The sequence below is a fragment of the Harpia harpyja genome, chromosome 1, assembly GCF_026419915.1.
Source record: "Harpia harpyja isolate bHarHar1 chromosome 1, bHarHar1 primary haplotype, whole genome shotgun sequence".
Taxonomy (NCBI): domain Eukaryota; kingdom Metazoa; phylum Chordata; class Aves; order Accipitriformes; family Accipitridae; genus Harpia; species Harpia harpyja.
The window spans coordinates 2,582,639-2,610,081 of NC_068940.1; the positions used below are offsets into that span (position 1 = coordinate 2,582,639).

Consider the following 27,443-nt stretch of genomic DNA (forward strand, 5'->3'; position numbering starts at 1 on the left):
AAGCAAATTTTCTTCTGGCAAGAACAAGATATTTGCAAACATCTGAAGTGGTTTTGTATTTTTATTATTATTTACAAAATACTGTAAAATTCATAATATTCGTCCAGCTTGCACATATCAATGGTACAAAAGCCGCCAGTTACATCAGTACTGAATTATAAAAGTTTTGTTTCAAAATTACTGAAAAGCACACCTTATCCAGTATTTTTTCCATCCAAGTAAATATACAAATCAAATTAAAAAATATAAGTATTGTATCTTCTTTGTGTTTCAAGACACAAGGGATCACAAAGACATCCATCTTTTTTAGATCCAGGGTAGAATTCTCGTAGTGAGCATTTTAATGCAACTACCAACTATTGTTACTCTCGAATTAAGTATTCTCTAGCATGATTAAAAAGATTTAAAAATATGGTGAAACAGAAACAACTTCTACAGGTTATTAGGGTTAGGAGATGGGAAACGTAACTATCACAATTCATGCAGTTGGGTCACTGCTGAAATAAAATATTCCTCCATGAAGGCGGTCAAGTTAAGACCTGAACAGGACTGGTAGATAATTCTACTAGAAACACTTAATGACTGCTGCTGTGATACTGGGAAGGTTATCACTTTTTAATTTCTATAAAATACAAATTTTTCTAGCACATTATTTGTTGTTTTTAAGTCAAGATTCACACACCAGTAGACAATGACCTCCCTCAACAAACAAATCAAAAGCAGGTTTTGGTACATTGCTAACAACATGATGTACTAAATAAGGGTTTTTTTTGTTGTTGCTTAATCCAGCATATATGATAATACTATACAGGAATCCTCACAGAAAAAGAGGACAAAATTGAGGTTTCTGCCATAGACAAAAACTTTATAAAAACATAATACAATTAAAATACAAAATATATATAGTACATGTCAGATCAGTTAGTAGTGGCATTTGAGGTTTCTGGAGACTGAAGAAATTCATAGGGATCATGAACCATGTCTTGCTGTTCTCCAACACTCAGATGAGAGGGGCTTCCTGTAGAATACAGGGAAACAAAAAATCAAAATCTTTAAAAGTACAGAAAAATAATGGAGAGATATTTATATATAGAAACAGCATGATTATTTCACATGTTCCTTTCAGAATTTTAAAGCAAAACAGACATTTAAATGATATTTAAACAGGAGATTTTGGAAAAGAAATTATGAGGTTCTTCAGTAATTTAGATGCTTTTTAAAAAAGCAGTCATTATTCTATTACTCTGAGTTGAAAAATTATACAAAATGTAATTGAGTATTGTCCAACCAACATCTCCTACCCTCTCAGAAATAGCACCAAACTGTTAAGGGGTATGTAACCCTATCATCCTGTCTTAGCACTGAATTTTACAGTTGGAAGATTATTGTAGACTCCCACCTGTTACGTGCTGCATATGCCAAAGTAAAATAAACATTATCTACTCCTCAGTATTTCTAAGAGCATAAAATTCAAGTGCACGTAGGGATTTGCCACTCAGTATCAATTTACTTCACAATTACTTCAATCATGCCTCATCAAAAAATAAGTAACTACAATTAGTGTTCTTAATTCCGCAGGTCAAAAGTATGCCTTCTTAGTTGCCTTTGCCATGCATATTTAAAAATTAAAACATGATCCTGTAGTCAGCACACTTTTATCAGAGTAGTTTCATGCAAAGATTTACATAAATCAGAATGTAAGTTTTAACCAGTTTCAATTACAGCAGAAGTATTGCAACTTCTGTGACACAGGTAACTTTACCAAGATGATGTTGGTCTCTTTCAGAGGTATTGGAAAGGGAACTCAAATTGGATGATGGCCGGGATCCCACTCTGTCAGCCTGAGCTTCATGAAGGTCCTGCAGCAACTTAGTTGTTTCATCCAGATGTAAATGGTTATCATCATGATCAAGCTCCTTCTTCACTTTCCCTAAGGGCCACCAGTTACCAACCAAACCCCATAATTAGCACATGCAGATTGACTCATGAATTACAAAGTCACTATAAAAAAATTCTAAAATAAGTTAACACAAGTGTTGTCTATTACACAAATGATGTCAGCTTTGCACTGTCCTTTGCACTTCTAAAAGGCAACAGCTGGAGATCTGTTTTCAGTTTCAAGAGACACATGTTGAAATGCATCTGGCAATACTGGACAATGAAGGAGAGCGCCACGAGAAATGGCTGAAACTGAACTGACTCCCGGTATTTAAACAGCTGTAAGAGCTTAATTTGTCTTCCTCATCTGTTAAACTTCAGACATGAAATAATGCATTTAGTTTGCAGCAAAGGAGAGTAAGTCAGTAGAAAGATTACTTAAATATCTAACTTAAAATACAGTTAAAATAGAAGATGTAATTTATGGAGGTGAAGAAATCCCCATCACAGAAGGTTTTTAGAACAGTATCTTCTCCAGCAACACTGATTTTATAGTAAGCCAAATAAAATTGGAAAGAACTGCCAGTATCTGCCAACATACGCTGTTCTTTCATCTGAAGACTTAAAAAAAATTTCCCTCAACTTCAAGCTGGAAAATAAACTCTTTCCCTTCTCTTTGGGCTGTCTTCAATGCAGACCTTGCTAACTTTGCAAGAATTATAAGAAATAATGCCATAAACTCTCTCCGGAAGCTATGTTATCTAGAAGTATGATTATTTACAGAAAGATCAAAGAAGAAAAATATAAGCAGCTTTCAGTGGAGCAAGAAATTCATAGTAAGATTGATATGGCTAAACATTATCTATAAAATGGATATTTACTAATTTTTTACTGAACTGCAATAAAATTAGTGTGTAACAGCATAATCAGAGCTTACAACTGCTTTTCAAAGAATACTGCACCTATGGGAGAAATCTATAGAAATGTTTTTTTTCTTTAAGCTTTCAGTAACCTTGGTTATGTTTTGTAATAGACAGTTTGGCATCTTTCACATTCTGAATTACAAGTATCTTAAACCATAAGCAGTATTTTTTTTTTTTTGTGATGACATTTTTTAAGACATTTGACCAGCTCAGCAGCCGGCAGGAATGGGAACATTACTTCCTGTACTATTTAAAGGAGGATACCTATCAAAGACGTGTATTTGAAAGTATCCTAATACTTCTATACATCTGCCTTATTTGAAGGTAAAGTCTTTCCAACACCTGAAGTTTCTTCTGCTTTTTGTTTTGGGACATTCCAAGTGGTGGTATGATTGAGCTTCACATACTTAACTACTTCCCAAGTTATTTCAAAAGACAGCATATGAAGCAGTAACATTTCTGAGACAAAGCTCCATACTGATTCTTAAAATTTGCGTTACTATGAACACATAAAAAACAAGCAAAGCTATCAAAATTGTGAAGTACAAATACTTTGGTTTCTTCAGTGGTACAGGAAAAGTTAGCTTGGCTAGCACATGGATACCTCAAAGGAAAAACAGACCAAGGTTTCATTTATCTTGTACCAGCCCTAGACTTTTACCCATGTCAAATGTAGACTTATTACTACTTTTTGAACACATCTTTATTCTTGGCAAATCCAGCTGTTACTTTACCTAAATGGTACAACTAAACCATAATTGATGGCTTGTATATTTAATTACTTACCTAATGAACTTAACATAGAAATATCAAGAGATACATCAGAATATGGTTTCATAGACAGAAAGTCCAAGTCAGAAGTGTTGCTGTCTCCAGCAGATTCTCCAACCTATTAAAATACAAGAAACAAAGACTAGCAATAGTGACAAGCTGTCATAATAACTTTTTAATGTTTAAGGTAAACGCATGAATCCATACTCTCAGAAGTGTGTACCACAACACTTGAGACTGGAACATCCATAACCATCTTGGCTAACCTGCGGCTCACAGGCAGCTCAAACATGGTTCCAGGACAGACTGGTCATATGAATAGCAAGGGATCTGCACAGCAGTCTAAGTATCTTTCATCTCATCATCCAGGACTGTTGAAACCAACATTACCGAATCCTCTGGATCTCGATTACATGCTCAACTCATCCCTGTCCCATGGCAGAACCCTGGTGGGGGGAAGCATTATCAGTATCCCCCATCATGAACCACTCCCAGATCCTCTTTTCCCTCACCTTCTCAATGCAACACTGGATTTATTGAAATTTTTAGTATGTGACTAATAAAACCAGTAAGGTGTGCCTCCCCCTACACAGCATCAGCTGGAGCTGGTCTCTCAAGTATTTTTTCTGTAAATTTGGATAATGAAATACAGCCTGCACTACAACAATTTCGTTTTTTCCATACCTGTTGCAATACTGCTATGTAATGGCAAAAAATAAGAGATCAAAGTAAAAGTCGTTAAGCTTCAAAACAAATTCTAACAGAATTCTCTGAGGTTGCCTATTCCAGCAGGAAGAATAAGACATGCAGGTAAATACACAACCAGGTATTATCTTTTAGAAATACAAAAATGAAACTTAGCACTTTCATGAATTAACTTAACCAGTCACCTTCTAGAGAGATACAAACCTTTCCACAAAATATAAGGAATATTTATAAAACTATAAATTTTATTAGTTGCTATAATGTAATCTATATAATTTTTATGTGAATTGCCATGGAATACAGTGCATATCTTCTGTTGTCACATATAATTTGCAAGACAAAACCTGTACCACTTAAAGAAAGATTTGATTAGTAACCGTGAAAGCGTAAGATGTGCATTATTTACCCCTACTTTCTAAAAGACATTTTCAATGGATGTGGTAAAACTGATAAATAGCACTGGTTTTTTTCCACTTTTACAGCAGATTGAACCTCAAATATTCATCAGCAGATCAAGTATCTTTCAGATTCCTAAGTGGTCTTCCTGTCTCTGAGATTTTAGTTATGCATGCTGAATTAAAGTAGAGAATACAGAACAACAGGGCAAACAAAGCCACTAACTAAAATAGACTGAGTGTCAGAGAATCCATTTTAAGTACTGAAAGCTTATTCTAGATACTTGAATCTTAATAATTTTAATCTTCTACCTCAGAACCTCAGAGCATGCAGCATGCACATCCTTGCACTGAAACAAAATGAATGTCTCAAGGCATTTTTTTTTTTTTTTAAACACAAATCACTTTACCATAATCTGTTTGGAAGAATCCGGACAGGTATTACGCAACTTGTGTTCTTCTTTTATGAGAACTGGCAGAACCTAAAGAACGAAATCATATTTTAGATCTTAGCATTTCATAGCTTATACTTGTTTCCTAAGAATACTCCTAAGTCTGTGTAATTTACTGGTTTACCATGATCAGATCCTAGGCCACCACAGAACACTATCATGTTTTGTGATGCTTGCGTAGAACCTTTACACAAAAAATAAAGACTAGCTCTTCCCTAAAGGGTGACCATATACATTTGTATAAACAATTTAGAACTAACAAGGACAGCCTTTTGGGACAGCGTCTTTAGGACTAACTAACGGTCTCTTCTTTATCATATACTCCACTTACCAATCTTTTCTGTATTATTATATAGAACAGATGCACATTAAATAAAATTAGGGATTTGAACGTTGGAAGCCCAGAGGACATAACTTTCTCTACTTTAAATGACAAGACACTTTTTCCAGTGGAAAAAACCCAAACAGACTGAGTATCAGCATAACTTACTTTAACTTCATCCAATGGTTTTACTGGGATGTTTCGTCTCTAGAAAGAAAGAATACTAACAATTAGTTTTATTCAGCATAAGGGAGAGACCTCTCTTTTCTACAATTTCAAGTATATTCAAAGACAAAATGAGAGACAGCTAACCTTTTCACATATCTGTAATGCAATTACAATGTAACAGTTGCTGTTTTGAAATATTTTAGTATTATGCATTTTAACTAATCTTTGAGTCCTCTTACACTATTTCTTCTGCCCATGAATTTTATATTCAAGTGTGGTACCTTAGTCATTACTTCAGTAACTTCTGATTCCAAGTCATTTAAGGTTGCACTTTTAGAGCTATTCATCCTTACTCAAATGTAGCAGCCCAAAATACTCAAGCATAAAACACCATGGCACATCATCACTGAAACACATTTAACTGTACAAAATCTGTACATATCCACATATGTCACAACTGAACAGCATTTCTAAGTGTAAACAGCCATTAACCATTTGAAAGGTATTCAGAAATTCTCATTTGGAACAATATTCATAGAACAGGATGGCAAAAAGGGAAAGGCACATGTTTTATTTTAAAACTAAGTTCAATATGTTGTATACACACGTTTCTAAATGTAGAAGAATATTCAAAATACTGTTTTTGAACTTTTTGAACTTTCCAATTTTTTTTAACTAACCCTTTACATTTCTTCCTGCTTCATATACAATCTTTTTCCAGTAGGGACTGGAAAAAAAATACCCAGAAAATTCTGAAGGATCCTCTGTATTTTTCATTCTATTGTCTCCTTTTCCCCAAACATCACTTAGCCTTTTCTACTTCTAAGTCTGCAGAGATTATGCTAAATCTCATTCCTCCATGTCAGGAAGTCCGAGTATTTTCCATCCTCCCCCCCGCATCCCTTTCTTTATTCTTGAATCATTCAGAATGTCATGATTTTAAACAGCAGACAATTATTTCAAACTAAGAGAGGTTTTCAGAGTGAAGATAATATGAAACAAAATTTTGCAGTTTCTGGTAGTCTATTTTGTCTTGGGAATACAAAGATTCCTACTAGAATTATATACACTTCTGAGAAAAATCTCTTCTCCAGTCTTAGTATGAATCTCCTCGGTAAAGTGCTTTTGGAAATAAGTTAGAAGTTTTTCCTTCAGACATACTACATGAATTTAGAAGTTAGCACTGCTGGGTAACAGATACCTGTACAATGGTATTAATCTATTCTCCAACATTATTTCAATGTTCCAAATAATTAATCCTTCCACAAGGAATATATTTTGCACTTAAGAAAAAAAAAAAAATCCTTAACGAAAGCATTGCAATATAACTCAGAAGCAGATACATATCATGACATTGAGTGACAGGGCTGCCCAAACACCATTCAGTTGGTTGGCCCTTTCTCCCCACTGCTATCTTGCACCCCCCTGCCTCTTCCTTTCTGCAGTCACATAGTGAACCACATTGGAGAATTGATCTTGCTGAAGAAAAGAAAAAGATTACTTGTCTGCTGATTAATTCAGTTTCTAATTTGGTTCACTGCATGGTTGCATGAACAGCTAAGCCTGCACTGCTTAAACTGACAGTGGAACAAAGCATCTCATACTACATTAAAAAACAGAAACAGGCCTGTTCTTGTTTTGATGAACTTGTGACATTTCTGTGCATCAAGGACACACCTGCTTTAGCTGATAAATAGTTTTGGAATGATCTCCACTAGTGATCTGGTCCAGAAGATCATCTACTATTTTCTTGCTGTAATTTCCAGCGTCCTTCACAAATTCTTGTAAGCTAATAGGAATGGAGATATAAGCATTATAGAAAATGTTTACTTTTGTAAAAAATATTTCAACTTGTAATATCGTTTTCCCCAACTATGCTGCATTACACCTACTTTTTCCTTGTTCTTTTACTTTTTTATGGTTCTTCAGAAAAGTAATTAAGGCCTTCAGGAAGGGTTGGTTGTTGGTTTTTTGGGGGTTTTTTTTTCAAATGGAAGTAAGTGTACGTGCAAACTTGTTTTTCACAACTACCAGCAAATTTTCACGTGAACTATCATTGGTAGTGGGTTTAAAAAAAAGCACAGAGAAGCAAAAAGCTTGTGATTAATTCTTTCCCTCCAAAATTAAAAATTTAATGAAAAGTGGCATTTTCCTTTTCAAGTACTTCTGTTTTGAACCTCCTTGAAAAATATCACTGTGTTAAAGTCACTGAAATCTATTACTTGCATATCGAAACCTACTTACTGCTGGGTTTAAAGCAAAACGCTAAATCTTTAGCGACCTACAATATCCTGTGGTCAAAGGCCCTAATAGCAAGATCCATAACAGCCTTGCAATAAAACAGGGTAACTTAAAAGTGCAAATGGGAAAAAACCAAACCCAATAAACCAACCCCCCAAAAAACCCAACCAACCAGGATGAAAGCTAGCTTCAAGTTTTATAGTGAGTTATTTTTTTCTAAAACTTATTTTAAAAATATCAGGATTTGGAGGCTCCTAGTTGACATTTGGTCCAAACTGCTTTTCATAAAATTGCTATGAGAAGGTAGGCCTCCTAATAAGGAAGCACTTACCTTAAGGCACACTGTATCCCAGTTTCATCACCATATGCTGAGTACAAGAGTTCCACTTCATCTGATTTCAGATCATGAAATATAGAATTGTTCTGCATGGAAGGTGCTGTACTAGCACTTGTAAGAAAGGTTACTAGACAGGTAGAAGAAAGAGATGGCAAATGATTAACTCAAGTGTAGAAGATGACTTGGGGGGAAAAAGAAAAAAAAAAAAAGATTTTGTTTTCTGAAACAGATACAGAAAGTGCAGTGTATTTTTTTCTCCAACTGAAATCAAGAGCAATTATCTCAAGGACACTTCCAGACTCTAGAATCAGCGCAACTATTTTAACCATATAAATAAACGTACTTACACTACTGGAAAATAAAGAACTAGTTAACCACCCCACTCCCACAAAAAAAATTCATCCCCCCACCTGCTTTTATATTTCTGCTTTTTGCACATGTCTACTTCACTGTTGTTTGCCAGTCAGTTTCTGGAGAGCAGATTAAAAACTATGAAAAATGTCAATAATACTAGAAAAAAAATCCACAGTTTGTGAAATCCTTGTCATATGATACAAAAATGCAAATGACCAAAAGGTTCTTTTCTCAACTTTTAAGCGCAGTTGCTCAGGAAAAATTATCTCCTCCAGAGAAAGTGGAGTACCATTATTGGAAAGCTTCTAGTGTGGCTATAGCACTAAGGCAAAACATTAATCCATAAACTCCTAAATAAGTTATGTTTAATAAGCAAAAAAGTCAATTTAATTAAAACTGCATTCTGCTGTAAATGGAATAATTGTATATTACAGAAATAACCAAGTGAACTTTCTTTTGGAGACAGGTATAATCTGAAATTATTTTATATCAAGAAATGGCTCAAACATCTAATTAACACAAAGTTAAAACATATTCTTTGGTATTTACCTTTATTTCTTCGTTCATCTTTAAAGCCCAGTGTAGTGAAGCCAGGTAATAATTTGCTTGACAGTGAACTCAGATCCACTGGGTGAGTTTCTTCCTCTAATAATTTGATTTAAAAGAAGGCAATAATTTTTAGAAAAACTTTTAATGTTTAAAATTTATTTATGGTGAATATTTAGATTTTGCAATTTTAAAACATTGCAGTTACCATAAAGGCTAAATGTCTTTTAATCTGTACTTTAAGGATAGGTAGTGTAATTCAGGTTCTCCATTTAAATTTCAAATAGATGCTGTAAATATGTTTCCATCTCCTATTCACAAGATCTATGGCTTGCTTAGTTATTTCACTTTTAAAGTATACAGCAGCATCTGAAATTCTTTTACTAGCTGATTCACAAACATTCAAGATCCAGATATTATGAAGTGATAAAAGCAATTTCTTCTGTTGACTAAGTGGTAGTTTGTCTATAGAAACCCAGATACCATGTAAAGAACCTTGTTAAGATAATTACCATTATGGCTATAGCAATATTTCTTTCTTCTAAAGGTCTGAGAACTGCTTAATTAAAACAGCTCAAATAATTTGGAATATGCTTTTAAAATAAAAAAAAAAAAAAAGTCCCAACAACATTTAGGACACTTCCAGTTATTTGAAATCTCTCTGGCTGTTCTGGAACCTAATAGTAATTATGCTCAATTACTGAACAACAGAAAGCAAGTTTATCCCTAGAACCTTACTAGGATTAAAAAAACCCCAAACCAACAAAAAACAAACTACAACAAAAATTCAGATTATACTATTAGCTGTAAATTCAGTGTAACTAGTATTAACTACACAAACAATCAAAAAAAGATTCTGGAGCACAGAAACATCAGGAAGCAGTACAGTACTTTACAGCACACAGCAGAAGCCTGCTCTGCTCCCATTATCATCACTGTCTAAATCTTCAGTGGCATGATTTCAGATGTATTAAATCACAGTAATTTTACTACTTTTTTCAGAAATAGGTAAGGGCATGATGGCAGCTGAGATGCTCAATTTCATTCCAGAAAAATTCCAAATGAAAATTTAGACAGTAGTAGAGTTACAGGCTTGTATCTCCGAAACAAAAAAATCAACAGAAATGTGACTAGTCAAAAGGGTTCATGCATTCATCAGAGCAACAATAGCTAAGCTGTGAATTAATTCCAATCTCAAAAGGTGCAGAGAAGGAAGTGCTAAATCAATATGACATACAGCAGCATAAAGACTATGACATTTCATTCATTACAAACTTTCAAAACTTCTGCATTTTGAGCTCAAAACTAAAACAAGTGGAAAGCATAAGACAATATTTATATTGTATAGTACTAACACAAACAAAAACCCACAGAAAAGATCAAGGAACTAAAGAAAAACAATTAAGCAAAACCTAATTAACTTACAACTGAAATGTAGCTAATAATTTAAATTAGGAAATTAAGAAAGACAATTCTGAATTTACATCTGTGCACTGCACATTTACATAGGATTAAAGCACTTTCCTTCACCTTTTGTCTATTAGATTTTAACACTACAGGGTACTTGGAGCAAAAGCCTGTCTTCCAAGTTCTCTATAAAGTTCTAGCAATGTATAAGTGCTTATAAACAGATACTATTTTACCTTCTTACTGTTAGCATCAGTAGAAGAAGAGTGAAAATTTGAAAGGCAAAGAGAAACATCTTATACTGGAGATACTAAATATAGCTGTTGGGGAAAATGGTTTGGGGAATAATTTAAAAAAAAAAAACCCCAAAAACAACAACCCCCCCCCTCATCTATACTACGCAGGATCTGTATGTACTGTTAAGACTTCAAAATCTGCTAGAACATTGAACATTACAAACGTTTTCTTGAAAGATTATGGCATTTACCTTCTGCTTCTGGATCAGATGAATTTACTACACTAAATAATAAAGTTCCATCTCCATTTTTTTTCAGATAACCAATCTGTAAATAGAACCACAAAGATACAGAAGCAATCACTCAAAACAGTCCAAACTCAAGGAGTTGCTCACTTACACAGAAAACTATAAAAACCATTTTTAGCTGTATTCAGATCCCACACTCTGGTATTCCCTTTTTAATACAGAGAATCTTGGGTCACAGCTATTTATCACCACCTAGCAAATGCTTCAGAACAGAAGACTTAGGAGTAAAAGTTCGTATGTCATATATACAACACCTTATTCATCTTCCTAAATCAGATCCAAAGAATTCATCCAAAACAAAAACAATTCCATTATAATTAGTATGGAGCCAGGCATTCTGACTGCCAAGCCTAGAACACACTTTCTTTTTAGAAGCAGAACTGCAACTCCTATCCACAATCTACCTCGCTGTTTATTTTCAAATCTAGACTGAACTGCTTGTTTTCGTATCTCACCCACAACCTTCTCTAATTACAAGTACTTTTATGAACACGCTATCAAATTCTTAAAGAGGAAGAAGTGCCGTGACAGACATAGCAGAGCACACAAACACAATGCTAAAAAGACAGCCAGAGATGTGAAAGACAATAGAACACACTAGGGTCTGTAAAGATAGAGCCAGAACTGATGCAACAAACTAAGCTGATGTCAGAAACTGAGTACACATGAATCGTGCAAAAAAGACTGTAACTTCTCAGGAAAGACGGAAAATGAAAACTATGCTCTCCCTAAAGAAATACTAGTAAATACTTTCAAGTAAATTGAACAATAAACCTCTCCCCTATTTTGTTTTCTTCCCCTCCCTCTTAAAAAGTTTAAAACTCTCAATACATAAGGCCAAAGCTAATGTTGGCATATAATAAAAATAGAGGTGAGAAATGCTGGAAAAGGAATAAACACGATCGATACCTTCAACTGATGGCAAAAGTTAACAACGGCTGAACTCTTAAGAATGTGTCAGTGTTACCTAGATTCAGTGGGATCTGCAGCGGGTTGTCTAGCTGATTAACAGCCTAGACAATTAAGAGCTGCACACCTAGAACAACTGTTTCTTGAACACTGCAAAACTGACTGCATCAGCATGAAAGGCCTTTTCAGTAAAGCTAGCACATAGCAGAAGACTGGTATTGCTTTAAAGGGTTTTTAAAAAGCCACCCTTACTTTGGAGGTCTCAAATAGCCTTCAATCCTAGCAAGTCGTCTAATTATCTAAAGAAACAGAAATATACTGAAGAAGCTAAACCTTCTCCCACTGGTCTTTGAGGCTTTACTTCCTAACCCAGTTGAGCCTAAGGTGACTGCATAACAAGGGCCATTGTCCAAGAAATAGACATTTAAGTTTGAAGACACAACTGCTACCACTAATGCTTCAAAGCAAGAGTTTCTTCTGCAACAGTTGTTAAAAAATAGGTGGAAAATGCAGGATGTAGCAACATCCTCATTCTTTTTTTGATTGCAGTGGTCACTAGAGTATGTGACAGAATGAGAAATGATGACAAAGGTGGTCATAAGACTCCACACGATGCAAGCAAAACAGAATAAACATATGTCAACACAGGCCTCTAGCAAATGTCTGTAGCATTCAGTCCAACCCTAGCATGAAGTAATGAAGGAATCCAGTATTATCACATACCTAAGAAAAACACAGCCCATAAACGGATCGTGCTGAGGAAACTGCACTAACGGTATCACTGAGCTTTTCCTTCCAACTCTTGGAACAGCACAAAAACCAAACACATGGAACAGCATCAGAATCACGATCAAGATGATCAAACCTGTGGTTAGCACTGTCCAAAATTCCAACATGGACAAACTACTGCTATCTTCTCCTAGTCACTGAAAGACGTCCGTATTTTGTACGCACGCAACAACGTACTATAGCTGAACAGCTACTACTTGTAGGTACAAAACTACAAGAGGTTCTGGACTTCTCATTGAAAACAGTAATTTAACACTTAAAAAATTCCTGAATTCCTTAGGTTGGGGGCAGAAATCCTAATAACCCTTCAACCTATGCCAAAGTTTGCTTTTTCTGAGGTTGCAACAATAAAAATAGCATGATGCTATTTTAATCACTTTCAATGCTAAGGGTTGGAATTAAGGAAGCCAGATTCAAGACTGAGCAACATTTCACTGTTTTCTGCAAGTGAATTTCTAAAGAAGTTCAACACACCGTACAACTTGAGATCCATTTAGGACACCCTACAATGGGCTTCAGTGGGAACTAAATGATAGACAATTGTCACATTGGTATTCCACACAAAGCATACATCCTAAATGTTAGTCTCAGAAAACATTAATACTGAAGTCTATTTCCTAAGATGAGACAAAGCATTCAATAGTCAGACACAAAAAGGAATTGTGAACTTTGTTGTGCAGTATACCTTGCTGTTGGGTAGATATCGATTGATCCTATCCCGAGCTTCATCTGCTGCATGTTCCACTAGTGCCAGGACATGTTCTTCAGCGGTGCTATCTGTCAGGCTGCACGCATTTCCCTCAGGTTCAAATATGCAACTAAGAAAGAGAAGAGGAGTAGCTGTAGAAATTAAAAGCTAAAACAAAACAAAGGGCTGAATTCTGGGTTTGCTAAATAAAACAACCAGTCCCACTTCTCTCCCAGTGTCAGTCTACTTTAGCATTTAAGTGGAATTATAATCATATTATGAAACTGAAGTTTTGCAGCAGAAGCTGAAAACTACCAAACTTCAAAAACTTAATTGTTTCTGTACCTTGATGAAAATAAAGGAAGTATTACAAAATGGAGATTGGGAGTAAAATTACATTAATACAAGGTGAATGCTGTATGTGTCCTTAGTCTCCCACATGCGTGAATATGCTATTTTCACAAATTCCAAATAGAAAAATGCAGAAAAGAAATTACATGATGAAGGAATGGAGACTGTGTAACTCTGATCTGAGAAAAAAACCCAACAGGCTGCATTTATGAGTATTATGACATTTAGTTGCTTGTAGAAGTAGGACACTGCTCCCAGTCTAACAGGGAGTCCTTTAATTCTTGTGTTTGTTAATATTGGCAATTAGTATTCGTAATCAGTATCAATCACGCCATTCCTCCTTATTTAAATTACAGAATTTAACATTTATCTTTCAGTAGATCCCTTTTCATTAAAGCACCAAAACAGTAAAAACATAACAAACAAGCATACCTAAGATGGAACAGGACATATCTTAGCTATTACATAAAATCAGAGAAAGGTAGTATTATAAGGGGAAGTGCGAAGATATCATAGGACATGGCAGTCTTCATTATATTATATATTTAAAATAAACTTTGTACATCAAAATCTTTCAGGGCATTATATGGACATTAGACACTAGGGCCAAACACCTTAGGTACTGGGTAGAGCATCTCCTCACACCAAATCCATTTCTCTCTCGTGGGTTATCTTCTTCCATTTGCTTAGCTAAGAATTTCTCTCTGTATAGAGATTCAGATCCGATACACAAGAAAGTTTTGCTATTAAAGACAATAAAAAGATCACAGGATCATACTATTATGAGACAAATGTGTTATACGATTTTTGTTTCATTGAAACTTTAAGAAAGGGTGTACACAGCAGGAAACTCCTCAACAACTGACACTTTCTATCACACTCTACAGAATACTTCATGGACAAGAATTTTGCAAGAATGTTCAGAAGGTTGCAACATCCTGGACAACATTTTCAAAAACTACTTAGATATTAGGATGTCCAAGTGATCAAGTCACTTTTTGAACTACGGTATAGAGGTCTAAACTGCTTTAATACTTTGCAAACATTGACTTCAGCTCCCTCTCTGTTTTTAACTGTGAAATACGAAGGCAAAAGTATCTGCTGTTAGGTTCGATTCTCCCCCCAAAGCTCTTATTGTACATCAAAAAGAATAACATCTATCTTACTGATGCCAAAATACAAGTGTTTAAAAGGTCAAGTTAATTAGAAAAAACAAATTAATTCCAACTACTACAGTTACAAAGACATTGAAAAGAACAGGAAAGTAAATTTATACCACAACTTATTATAAGGAAATTGGTATCAGGATAAAATTAAAGGTCAGTTATGTTTAACTAGCTGAATTGTATGTTAAGGTAGATATTAAAGACAGAGCAGTAGTATATTGCTTGGCAGTCTCAATTTCTTGCTCTGTTAGCTATCTGTATTTGAAGATGAGCACAGAAAAAGTGGCCAAGTACAAAGTTACTCCTGCAATGGAGTTTATGTAAAAATTAATCAGAAGAGAAAATCTATTATTCTGGGCACCATACAAACCAAATCATCATCTTTTAAAAAAACCAACCAAACAAAACCCAAACCACCTCCCCCCCAGTCAAGTCTTGTTTACAGAAAGGTACCTTCAGTTAATTCCTATACACAATCCATTAAACAAAGAACAAATTGCACCTTGATAACTCTCCATGATACAGCAACAGATATGTTTCTGTATGCTGACATTAGAATAGTTCCAGCGAAAAAAATTACTCAGTTTAAAATTGTTTTTGAAGATACATGTTGCAGTCTCCTATTTCCACAAAACAACTACATTAAAATACTACTACTTCCATCAGACATTAAGCAGGATTACAAAAATGCTTGAAGTGTAACAAAAAAAATGTGGCTGATTAGAACTCTAAAGTTCACTTTTAACAAAAATGAGGGAGCATGAACTTGGAATAACAAGTTACATTTCACTTTTTTACTTTGGATGTTTAAGAAGGAAGCCTGCAGAACATATCTACATGATCAGATTATTTAAGACATGCCTAGTAATGCTCTTAGTTTTATTTTCATAAAATTCCACTTGATATAATGCTTTACAATTTAAATTCACCATCTATCCTAGGACGTCTAAGTAAGTACACCGAACAACACACTTTGCTTGTAAATCACAGTTTCCGCTAAAATCTCCTCATAAAATAGAAAATAAAACCCTTTAGTTAGACTAAAAATAGATTTTAACTATAAAAACATGACTTTGCAACACAGGGGTGCCTATTAGCTGGAAGACAGCTATTGCACTAGCAGTGTATTTTATGAAGAAGCTTAGTAAGATTTCATTGGGAAGATGTTATCATCTGCTCCAGAAATAATATCCTGTATCTCTACAACCTGCCAGATAAGACTAAGTTAAATAAAATCATTTACTGATCTGGGGCCACTTTGCCTGCCAGAAAGATCCTGTTAGGTTTTGAACAGTCAATCATTTTACAAAAAAGGACAAGATGCAAAAGGTATTTGTGGCTATGTTAAAAATGAAAGTACATTTCAAAGCATCATGAGAAGAAACTCTCATTATTTAACATAGATATAAATAAGGATAAAAATAGCTATATATACATTAACTGTAAGTGTTTAAAAGAATATGCAGTGATTCTTTGAATTGTTTGTTTCAAGTTGGGAATCACTGTGTTATTAAACTAGTTCTATAAATAAACAAACAAATAAAATACAATAAAATTGCCCATTTATCCTATTGACCACAAGGAGAAAGGCTGAAAGGAGTTTTTTTGCTCAATTCTTTGCTGCTGTCTAATATTACAAAAGCTGCAACAAACCAGTAAGCATGCCCATTAAAACCTTTACCTAATAACTTCTTTATTTTGCTTTTTGGATTTCTTGGTAGTCTCTGCTTGTACAGGAACAACTTCAGGGACAGGTTCCTCAACTGCTGTGTCTTCATCACCCAAAAGAGCTGCCTGCTGAGAAAAATCCATGTCCTGCATAAACGACATGCTGCGCTTCAAAGCTAACAGCCGTTCCTAGAATCAGAAAGGACAGAGCGGCAGGGACTTAACCTTTCCCTCATAGCCAAGATGCTATGATAATGGGATGGGATGGGAATGGCCATGGCCTTATTTTGTTCTTAATGCCTCGTTTCCAATGGCGATGCAACATGATTTGGTCATGGTAGCATGGCATCAGAATTTCTGCAGCCCAACTATCAAGAGAGAAACAAACAAACAAACAAAACTGCATATGCAAAGACAACTGCCTATTTTACGCAAAACTTACCATAACTGCAACACATGCACACGCGCACACACGCACACACACAGAGCAGCTCACCAAAATAACTTCATTTTACAAGCCAACAACTGTATGAGTAAAAAGTGTGTTTGCACGCACGCATCTGTGAAACCCCTGAAACCTTCCCTACACCCACCACCTTAAAAAAAAAAAAAAAAAAGAGCTTTCTTGTTTATGCAGAAATAAAACTTAAAAGAGATCTTGTTTTCAAAGTTTCAGCCAGAAGCAGTATTTTACAGCTGGGTTTTATAAACATGGATCTTAATTGCTTCCACTGAGGCCGGTGGAAGAAGCTCCTACAGACTTCCGTGGTGCAGATAAAATTGAGAAATAAGGGTATGGTTACAACAAGAATGCTATCAAGCCCTTAAATACAGCAGCACTAACAGGCACTGCTATAATTAATCACAGATGGATGAAATAACATTTATCATTGTTATTTATTATGTTCCTTTTAAGTATGACAACGCACCACTCCACACCACCCCCACAGCCCGAAGAGTTTCTGCTTTTTGTTTTTAATAGTTCTCTTACTTTGCTCATCATCTTAAAGCCCGTGTGCAGTATCTTCTTGGCTAGCTTGTAGTAAACAGTATCTGGTCTGTTGTAAGTCATTGCATTATCACACATCAGTTTAAAATCTGCCTGTAAAATACAAAACAAAAGAACTGTTAAAATTTTTAATTCCTTTGTTAAATGACTGGAAGATACCAATCCATCACAGCAGCTCTGTGAAGAACACAGCAATATTTTAGCAGCGGGCTCATGGAGTAAATGCAAGTCAAAAGGTCACACAGAATTGCAAAGGTTTGAGCCCTTTTTGCTTCTTCAAGATGCTCACTTTTGTTTGGAATTGGCTTTTTGGTTATAAAAAAAACCCAAACCGCACAACTTTTCCCTGAATGCCAGATGTAACATTTCCTCCTTATACAAATGGACCAAAGAGAAGAAATGGAGAAATTAATAGGACTGAGGTACCAAGGTAAGTACTTTTTAGTGTTTTTCCCACCTTCTAAATCAGAACAGACTCGAAAAATACAATGACATCAGAAAGATACAAAGTGTCTTACATATAATTTTAATTCTAGTAATTTGACCGCTTCTTCAGTCGCTTGCACTAAAACAAAAACAAAAAAAGAAAACTTCAAAGTGTAAGAAACAGTCTTCTAGATGCTCATCACATGCAACAAAAAACAGAACAGCCAAGCCTGATTTTGTCTTCTCCTTTGAATGGTTATCTGTCACACATAATTTCAAGTAATTTTTACTGATGCAAGTTGTATTGGGTTTGTGTGGCAATGTTCTGGTAGCCAGGGGGGTTACAGGGGTGGCTTCTGTGAGAAACTGCTAGAAGCTTCCCCTATGCCTGACAGAGCCAATACCAGCCGGCTCTAAGACGGACCCACCGCTGGCCAAGGCTGAGCCCGTCAGCAACAGTGGTAGCGCCTCTGGGAGAACATACTTAAGAAGGGAAGAAAAGTTGCTGGGGCACAGAAACAGCAGCCGGAGAGAGGAGTGAGAACATGTGAGAGCAACAGCCCTGCAGACCCCCAGGTCAGTGCAGAAGGAGGGGCAGGAGATGCTCCAGGCGCCGGAGCAGAGATTCCCCTGTGGCCCGTGGGGAAGACCACGGTGAGGCAGGCTGTCCCCCTGCAGCCCAGGGAGGTCCACGGTGGAGCAGATCTCCACCTGCAGCCTGGGGAGGACCCCACGCCGGAGCAACCAAAGGAGGCTGTGACCCCGTGGGAAGCCCACGCTGGAGCAGGCTCCTGGCAGGACCTGTGGATCTGTGGAGAGGGGAGCCCACGTTGGAGCAGGTTTCCTGGCAGGACTTGTGACCCCGCGGGGGACCCACGCTGGAGCAGCGTGCTCCTGAAGGACTGCAGCCCGTGGAAGGGACCCACGCTGGAGCAGTTCGTGAAGAACTGCAGCCTGTGGGAAGGACCCACACTGGAGAAGTTCGTGAAGGACTGTCTCCCATGGGAGGGACCCCACGCTGGAGCAGGGGAAAAGAGTGAGGAGTCCTGCCCCTGAAGAGGATGAAACGGCAGAGACAACGTGTGATGAACTGACCGTAACCTCCATTCCCCATCCCCCTGCGCCACTGTGTGGGGTAGGTAGAGAATCCGGGAGTGAAGTTGTGCCCAGGAAGGGGTGGAGGGAAGGTGTTTTGAGCTTTGGTTTTATTTCTCATTACCCTACTCTGGTTGATTGGCAATAAATTAATTTTCCCCAAGTGGAGTCTGTTTTGCCTGTGACAGTAATTGGTTGAGTGATCTCTCCCTGTCCTTATCTCGACCCACGAGCCCTTTGTTATATTTTCTCTCCCCTGTCCAGCTGAGGGGGGGGGGGGGTGATAGAACGGCTTTGGTGGGCACCTGGCGTCCCAAAACAAAGGTGCAACACAGTTCACTGTAAACAGAACCAAAAAAATTTGTTGCAGATTGTAAAAACTTTTTCTAGGGTGCCTTTTTTCTAGTCACATGCTACTGATCTGTAAAGCACAGAAAGCATTATTAGAAGCTCTATGAAACACTGAATTAAGATGACATTATTATATGCCTCTGAAAATTTCTGAAGTTAGCAAATCAATAATCAAGATTCATGCAGTAGTCTTTCCGGGCACTTCACAAATTCGATCCTAACAAATTAAACTGGCACCTGATTTAAGAATGTATTTTTATCTCTTAATAACTTTTCAATATTTAAACAACAATTGTTCAAGCAATTAGGTTTCATTTATTCTGTAGACACAAATGCAAATGGTTTTTGTGCATGAGTCCACTATATTTGATGACGACTTGACTATGTGCAAAAGTGTATGCAAACAGAATGGTATGCTTTTTGAAAAGTTAACTCATTGAGTTTACAGACCAGTGAACAGATTTGCTGAGACAAAGATTTTTTGAAGGTTACTATTGTGGTTGGACATAAAAGTCTAAAACTTTCTCTGGCACCCAACACTTACAAAAAATAACCTTGCCCTACTGCAATCCTGATCAGATTCTGTAACAACAAAAAATTGTTTTATTTCCTGTTTCCATACAGGGGTGTCAGAGCAGTGCTCTCCTAATCATTTAGTAGTTGTCATCAAGCCCATATAAGCAAGTAGGTGAATAGAGTCTGTGACTTTCTATGGCATTTAAGCCATCTGACTTCACTTAACGACACCATCACAAAAACAGAAATTGAGAAGGTGACATGGAGCAGCAAACTATGAGCCAAAAAGCAGATGAAGACCATGTGAGCTATACAGCTAGTGATGGCCTTTGAAGTGCTGCAGAAAAGGACAGAGAAGAGTCTTTTGCTTGCCCAACTTTGAAGTAGACCCTTCTTTCAGCAGCAAAACTGATGAATCTCCAGCAGCAATTTCCCCTCTTCTAAATGCAGCAAATGGTTCTTGCGGATTCTAGTCTTAGATTATTTATCGGCTTGTGACTAGCCTCAGCTGATTATAATAGGTATATCAGAAATGAAGGATAATTGTTTGAGCAGGCCTTGTTTTAGAGGTCAAAAAACCTATAGACTTCATTTCTGTATTACACAGAATTACAAAGGCATAAGCATAACTAGGTACACTCATATATCTAGAAAGGGTGTCCAACCTCTATGTCACCGTAAGCTGGAGACTTCTAGCAACTATTTATTGCTCCTCAGAGTATCAGCAGATGCTAAGTCCTTCACAAAAAAATGAATCTGTTGGTCTAAACAGTACTGCAATTTTCTTTTTTTTTTTAGGTTGCTATCCAACCAGTTTCAATATTGCAACCTTGCCTGTAACTAAATAGAGGCACAGAGCTCCCATTCAAACTTCCTTTTTAAGTTGCTGAATAAGACAATCCAGCGAGCCAACAGAATTTAGAGACCTGAAGGCACTGCTGATGGCAATGCTATTATGAATCCTACTTTACTATTTCCTATAAATCTCTATACCTTTTTCAAAAAATAAAGCATACATAACAAAACAGTAATCTTTGTCAAAGCACCTATAGAAAATAAAAGCCATTCTTTGCTCACCTTGCTGGACCTTTCAAAAGAAGAAATTAACCCTGAGAAGCAAGCCAATCCTCTCTGCCAAGTCTGTTGTTATATCAACACCACTCTAGAAAACAATAATACTGAAGGCAGCTAATAGAACTTCATGAATCAGTTAAAGAAAACTCCTTTCCTTCCAGGAGCTGACAATACCATGAAAAGATTTCTTACTGCACTGTCTGTAAAACCACAATGCATCCAGTAAAGTATTACAGCAATAGCAATACACAAAATAGCCAAGGCAAGTTGCCAATAAATTTGCCAAGTAAGTTTCTGCCAAAAGACCATTCCAAATGAAGTTATACGGAAAACAGGATGATTAAAGATAAAAAATAAGTGGTTGAAGAACCTGGAATTCTACCTAAGTCTTTGTGATAGTCTTACTCCTGTTTATGTCTAGCAGCATGAATTCCATAGAACTTTAGAGCATGTTCTTGGTTTCCACAGTAATTTGTAGTAGATTGTAGTAGAATCTGACAAATACAGAGCTTCCACAGTGAAAAACAAAGCAAGAAACCCATTCTACCACACAGAACATACAAAAGTGCTCAGTTCTGAAAAAATGCATATTAAAATAATTAATGTAAGAAAGGCTTCTATAGTTAAAAAGAATCTTCAGTTTCTTACTAAAGAGTTTTGAAATAACTAAATATCTATTAATTCACCTTGAATTCAGTGACTGATTTGTATTCATTTGCTGCAATTTTTTCCTTCATCGTACCAAAATCCATGGGGTGCTTTATTATCATGGAATATCCTGGAGCAATGGCATCCGTGACTGGAAAAGCAAAAAACCCATGAGGATCTTTCCTAAAAATAAAAACAATACATTTAGATTTATATCAGCAAACGAAATTATGATTGTTTTTATACCACATTCATGGTATAAAAAGAATAGTACTACTTAAAAAGAAAAAACACTAAACGCACTCTCATAAAACAGAAGCACATTTAAAAAATTTCCTGATACAGGAGAGAATTTCGATTATGCATATGTAGACTTTCTGAAAGAGATTCAGCTAGTTCTTGAATTACTTAATTATTTCTTGTATGCTTTCTGTGTCTCTATCTACACTTCAAATGGGTCTTTTGGCTTCACTGAGTAATAACCTCTTCAATTCTTCTTGTTTATGAGGTCCTCTAACAATAACTACAATGTTTAATATTTTCAAATTAGTTCCAAATTCAGCTTATTGCTATGTAATAAAAAAGGAAAATTAATTTTTTTTTTTTTTAAAACATGAGGTACAGTGTTAACAATCTTATGGAAAACAATAAAATAAAAAGCCTCTCCAAATTAAGAGGATTATCAAGTAAGCAGGTATAAACTTGCTTTGGTATCCGACAGAGGACACAGAATAAAAATTTCATGAGAACAGTTCACTCTTTTAAACTATTAAAATTCAGAACTGTTTTTTAATTCATAAATTAAGTCATTAATATTTAACAAATTTATAATGGCAACGTACCCCCTGCCCAAAACACTTCCCCACCAAAATCTAGAACTGCATAGTTGGTAATAACTTTCCTCAACTAATCTTTAAAAACCACCAGGTCCGACATGGTTACAAAGGTTACCAAACATATTACAGCCAGTCTTTAGGCACTATTTTCAAACAGAAAACCAAGATAAGAAGTTGTGTAAAGTAACACATACAAATATGCATTAGAATCTGTTGACACAGCTGTAGATACAAGATGCTCAATACCTCTGAAGCTGGCGAAGGAAGTGTTCTAGTAACTGCTGGATCGGTGTGCTCTCATTTTCAGCTGCAGTTTGAGATGGAAACACAGGTAAGTGCAATGAAACAATATAGGTATATTTATTCATTTTAAAAGATAAATACCAGACAGAAAAAGCTTAACTACAATTACAGCTTGTACTGATCTGAAGGTCAATGAGACATGGATTTCAAAGCAGCAGCACATCAGATTTCTAAGCATACAGTAACTATTTCTTCTCCTTTACTACTTACTGAGTTTTAATCACATTAGAAACTAGTAGGTGTTAAATCAGCTGTAATGCTAAGTCTAGTAGTTGTAAGAAAATGTATTAACAAGGTGCAAGTAAGGCGTTATGTATTTTTACAGGAAAAGAAAAGTGCAACTTGGTTCCTCATATACTGCAGTTGGGAAATCCATTTTCTTGCAACACGTTATCCATTCAATTTTAATGGTTTCTTTACCATAACACGCATGCAATTAGCTTCTCTGAATCTTTTCAATCAAAAAGAAGAGTGACAAATAGATGCAGATTTGTACCGAGAGAGGTACTGATTACAATTTCACTTCCTGTACAGATTAAGCAATAAACACTACAAGTTTATTACCTGTTCCACGCACATACATCAGAGAGACTGGCTTTAATGTGAAGTTTGAAAAACTAAAGCAGCAGCATGCTGAAATCTAGAATTAAAACTCCAACTCTTCAACATCATAATGCAGAGACATTTTCTTTCTTAACCAGAAGAGGTAAGGTAATTTTTATGCTTTTGAACGACATTTCCCAAGCGATGAAAATAGAAGCCTTGTCAATATAGAGAGCAGGTTTTAGCTTGTTAGTTTTTCAAGGCTCCAGAGACATGTAGCTTTGACCAGAAAATTTCAGTTACCCCTATCAGGTCACCTTGACAGTTGATGGACACCATTTCTCAATTTAATGTGCAGTCATAAATAGAAAATTCCTCAATACATTACTTGACCAGTCAATGGGCAGTGTTCCAAAGACCCAACTTTTTGCTACTAAGTTCCTTTTCCAGGCATATGTGTAGCGAGATCATGATGTATTTGAAAATTCTTGTAAAAGTTTCCACTGGATAATGTTGAGATTTAACTATCAAGCAATGGCTACAGGCAGAGAAAGCATGACAAAATCTGAAGGGATTAAACATGCAGAAGTTACCACACGCAACTGGTAAGTATTTTGGCTGGTGATGAGAATTAAAGATTGGTAAATGAAAACTGGGGGGGACTATGGTCTTTAGAGACACCCTATCACAACTTACTGCCATACTTTTGATGAAAATAGAGATACTAAAATTAAAATTCCACATAGGTTATAAAAAAAGACCATAACAACAGCTAAGCAGTCTCTGCAAGATTCTTTTCTCTTGAACTGAGCAAAACTTTGTTTCAGACATTCTGACCATTGTTCTGTAAATGCTAAGGAAAAGGAATTAGGTGAACACTACGCACAGTAATACTTTTATAGTAGCTTTACTCTGCCAATTAACAGAAGCCAGAGACAGATGTCCTTGGCAAGTTCAGCCACATGAAAACAAACATACTAAAACCCAAAAGCACCAAGAGGAATATTGACTTTTCAGATAGCAGAAAGTTCTGAATGTTGGAAAAAATAAGGTCTCTAGATTTCAGCAAATCCTCATGGAAATTTTACATTTTGGTACCTTTGGCCAAAAGCTTTGTTGTGCGTGCTTTTAGAAACACCCAAGGTGATTTAATTTTTCAGACTGCTCACCTGGCTGAGTTCTGCATGCTCTGACAGGACGATCTGGAGGAGGTTCAACCTCCACTTTTTTCCCAGGATCAAAGTCATCAGTTTCTCCTTCAGTGTCACACTGTTCTTTCTCCCTTTTCCTCTTCTTCTCTTCCTAGCACAGCAGGAAGAAGACAGATTTCTGAAGAATGTACTTGGAATATGCAATCCCACATACCAAAAGGTAAGAGACAGTGATTTTTCATTTGGAATACTCATTCTATACCTGAGCCATAATATGGTTTAAACAATAGTGCATACATTTGCACTGTCACATTTTCAATTTTCTTCTCCAATTAAAACTAATACAGTTCAGCTTTTGCTTCTTTGTATTCAATATACTATCGTTCTATCATTAGTTACTGTACTTTTACTGAAAAGAATGTTAAACACTGAAGCTATTTTTATATATATATACATATATATATATATATTTATTTATTTATATTGCATGATAATAAGCTACACCAGAAACTGAAGGAAGTTAATTTACTATTCAGTAAAAATCAGTCTGTAGCTCTGCTTTGATCAATGTGTTTTTGTTGTTTGGTGCATTAAACAGGAGTCAATAAAGTACGCAATCTAGAAAAGAACCATAAGAAATGCTTTGTAACAGTGGTGGCAATTAATGATCTCTTCCTGAGCTTCAAAGCAAAGGCATGCCTGAGTCACTCCTATAATCTCACAGTCATTATTCATGTTTGCACAGAAAAGCATACTTTCATTAACTTTGTTCAGACTACAGTTTTGTTACTTATCTATTCGTTAGCTTCTCTTGAGTGCACTAATAATGAAGTTCTGGGGAAAAAAAATCCACCCCGCCCACCCCCAATTTAGCAAAGGCAAAACAAATAATTTGATTTGATGCTGCAAGATCTTCTATTAAAGACAGCTGTTTTGCTACATTTCAAGTCACAGCCATACTCTTAACTGAAACATTTAAAATGTTTGTACTAAGAAAATTTTCCTTGTATTCAAGAGCTTCTGAAAAATCCTACAAGATATATCACTTTCATGTAATACAAGCCTAACAAATAAATCAATTCAAAATGACAGATGTTAGCCATACACACATACAAAGTAGTACCAAAAAACTGTCATAGGAGAATAGTAAACCTACATGACAGAAGAGAATCAAAAAGCAGAGAGGTCAGAGAATCATTAGTACATAAAAGAAATACCATTAAAATGAAACTGTACAGGTAACTGTACCGTCTTCTTCTTGCTGATTTCAATCTAACTCCTAAAGGTTCAGCATACACAACTAAGGTGATCATACCATTTGCTACTAACAAAGCCGCAAAGCCTAGCCTGCAGGTTATTCTAAACAAGAGACAACAAGACTATTGTACCACAGTACTCAACAGATCAGATTTCAGAAAGCTGTTTTGAGTAAACATATCAATTTCAATGTCCAATAACTTGGCATATCTCAGGAACAGAAATGCAATCTAGATTTACTTGAAAAGCTGAGAATACGCTCCTCAAAAGGGTAGCAAAACATGTTTCTGACCTCGCTGAAACACAAAACATCCAACTTAAAACCAGAACTATTCATACTTCCAGACAAAGCAAATGAATAAGAAAAACAAGCAGTTACAAGAAACGAGCTTTTACTTTGTTCAAAAAAAATAATCACAGGGATATCTCTTTTAAATGGGAGAAATACACCAAAACACAGACAGGGGTTTTCCACATTTGGTGAAGGGCTCTCTCCAAACAATACGCTTCTTGCAATAGTGATTTAAAAAAAAAAAAAAAAAAAAAAAGAAAAAAAAAGTTCTGATACTCCACACCAGATTTTAGATCTGATAAGCAAGCACGAAGGAAGACTGGTACGTCTGAATTCTAAAAATCACAGTTTACCTTTCTCTTTCTTCTTTCCTCATCATCTAGATGCTTTTCTTTTTCCTTCTCAGACTTCTTTTTCTTTTTTTTCTTCTTTTCTTTATGTCGTTCTCGCTCATGATCTGATCTGTCATCATAGTAACTAGAATCATGCCCTGACCCAGAAAGTTCAGTCACTTCACTTCCTCCGACTTTAAGCACCAGCTTTAAAGGTTTTTCCAAAGGCTTATCCACATAATCTAAAACAAAAAAGTAAGACATCTCATGAACGCACATGGAAGTGATAACAAACAGCAATTATTGTTCCGTCTTCTGGAAGTACTAGAACTTGCTGCAGGTTGAAAAAATACGCAATACATTTGGAGAGAAAAATAGCAGCCAGGGCTAACAAACCCCTGTTAAGAAACAGTCGTTCAGCTCATTTTGCATCATGCTTTTCCACAAACCTGCAGGTTTGGAGTAAAGAACTGCAGTAAGGAACAACTCCTCGCCTCTCCCGGAAAACACTCCCGAGACCCTCGTCAGAGGAAGGTGAAACCCAAGCATCACCCGAGCAAGGGCAGAGACCGCCATCCGTCGCCGACAGCCGCAGGAACCACCAAGACCGCTCGGTCTCAAAGCCCACCAACACCACCGCCCGCCCCAGGCCCCTCCGGAGCCGCCTTCGCCCGGCCCCGGCAGCCTCCCGCCTCCCGCCTCCCTCAGGCCGCCGCCCGCTTCGCCTCTCCCGCTGAGGAGCCCCGCTTCGCTTCCCTTCGCGTCGCCTCCGTCCGCCTTCTATCGTCCTCCCCGCCCCCGGTTCTTACCGCTGTAGGCGGTGGCGGAGGCCGAGCGCCATTCCGCCTTCTCCGCTTTGTGTTTCTTGTGCTTCTTCCCCATGGCGGAGCCGGCCCCCGCCGGCCGCGGCCTATCTCCCTCGGCGGAAGCGCTCGGGGCGGACGCGGTTCCTTCCGCCCGCCGCGGAGGAAGATCCAGGTCAAGGCGGGAGGGCCG

At 36.6% G+C, this 27,443-nt stretch overlaps 1 protein-coding gene across 8 annotated transcripts; it reads right to left on the reverse strand.

Moving 5' to 3' along the window:
- Positions 1-45: 45 nt before the first annotated feature.
- BRD9 (bromodomain containing 9) lies at positions 46-27,420 on the reverse strand. 8 transcript variants are annotated; one of them, XM_052798008.1, is made up of 18 exons: positions 27,257-27,420; positions 26,469-26,689; positions 24,585-24,717; positions 22,816-22,876; positions 21,772-21,916; positions 17,606-17,716; positions 16,628-16,740; positions 14,395-14,523; positions 13,427-13,559; positions 10,987-11,062; positions 9,096-9,191; positions 8,187-8,319; positions 7,292-7,403; positions 5,615-5,653; positions 5,083-5,154; positions 3,588-3,690; positions 1,763-1,930; positions 46-1,018 (listed from the first exon to the last, which is right to left on the reverse strand). In XM_052798008.1, the coding sequence occupies exons 1-18, from the start codon at positions 27,327-27,329 to the stop codon at positions 918-920; spliced, it is 2,019 nt and encodes a 672-aa protein (XP_052653968.1). In that variant the 5' UTR covers positions 27,330-27,420; the 3' UTR covers positions 46-917. The 8 variants fall into 8 exon arrangements, with proteins under 8 accessions (XP_052653968.1, XP_052654066.1, XP_052653892.1 ...); XM_052798106.1 differs by having other exon boundaries at positions 14,395-14,484; positions 16,628-16,743; XM_052797932.1 differs by having other exon boundaries at positions 16,628-16,743.
- Between the last annotated feature and the right edge of the window lie 23 nt (positions 27,421-27,443).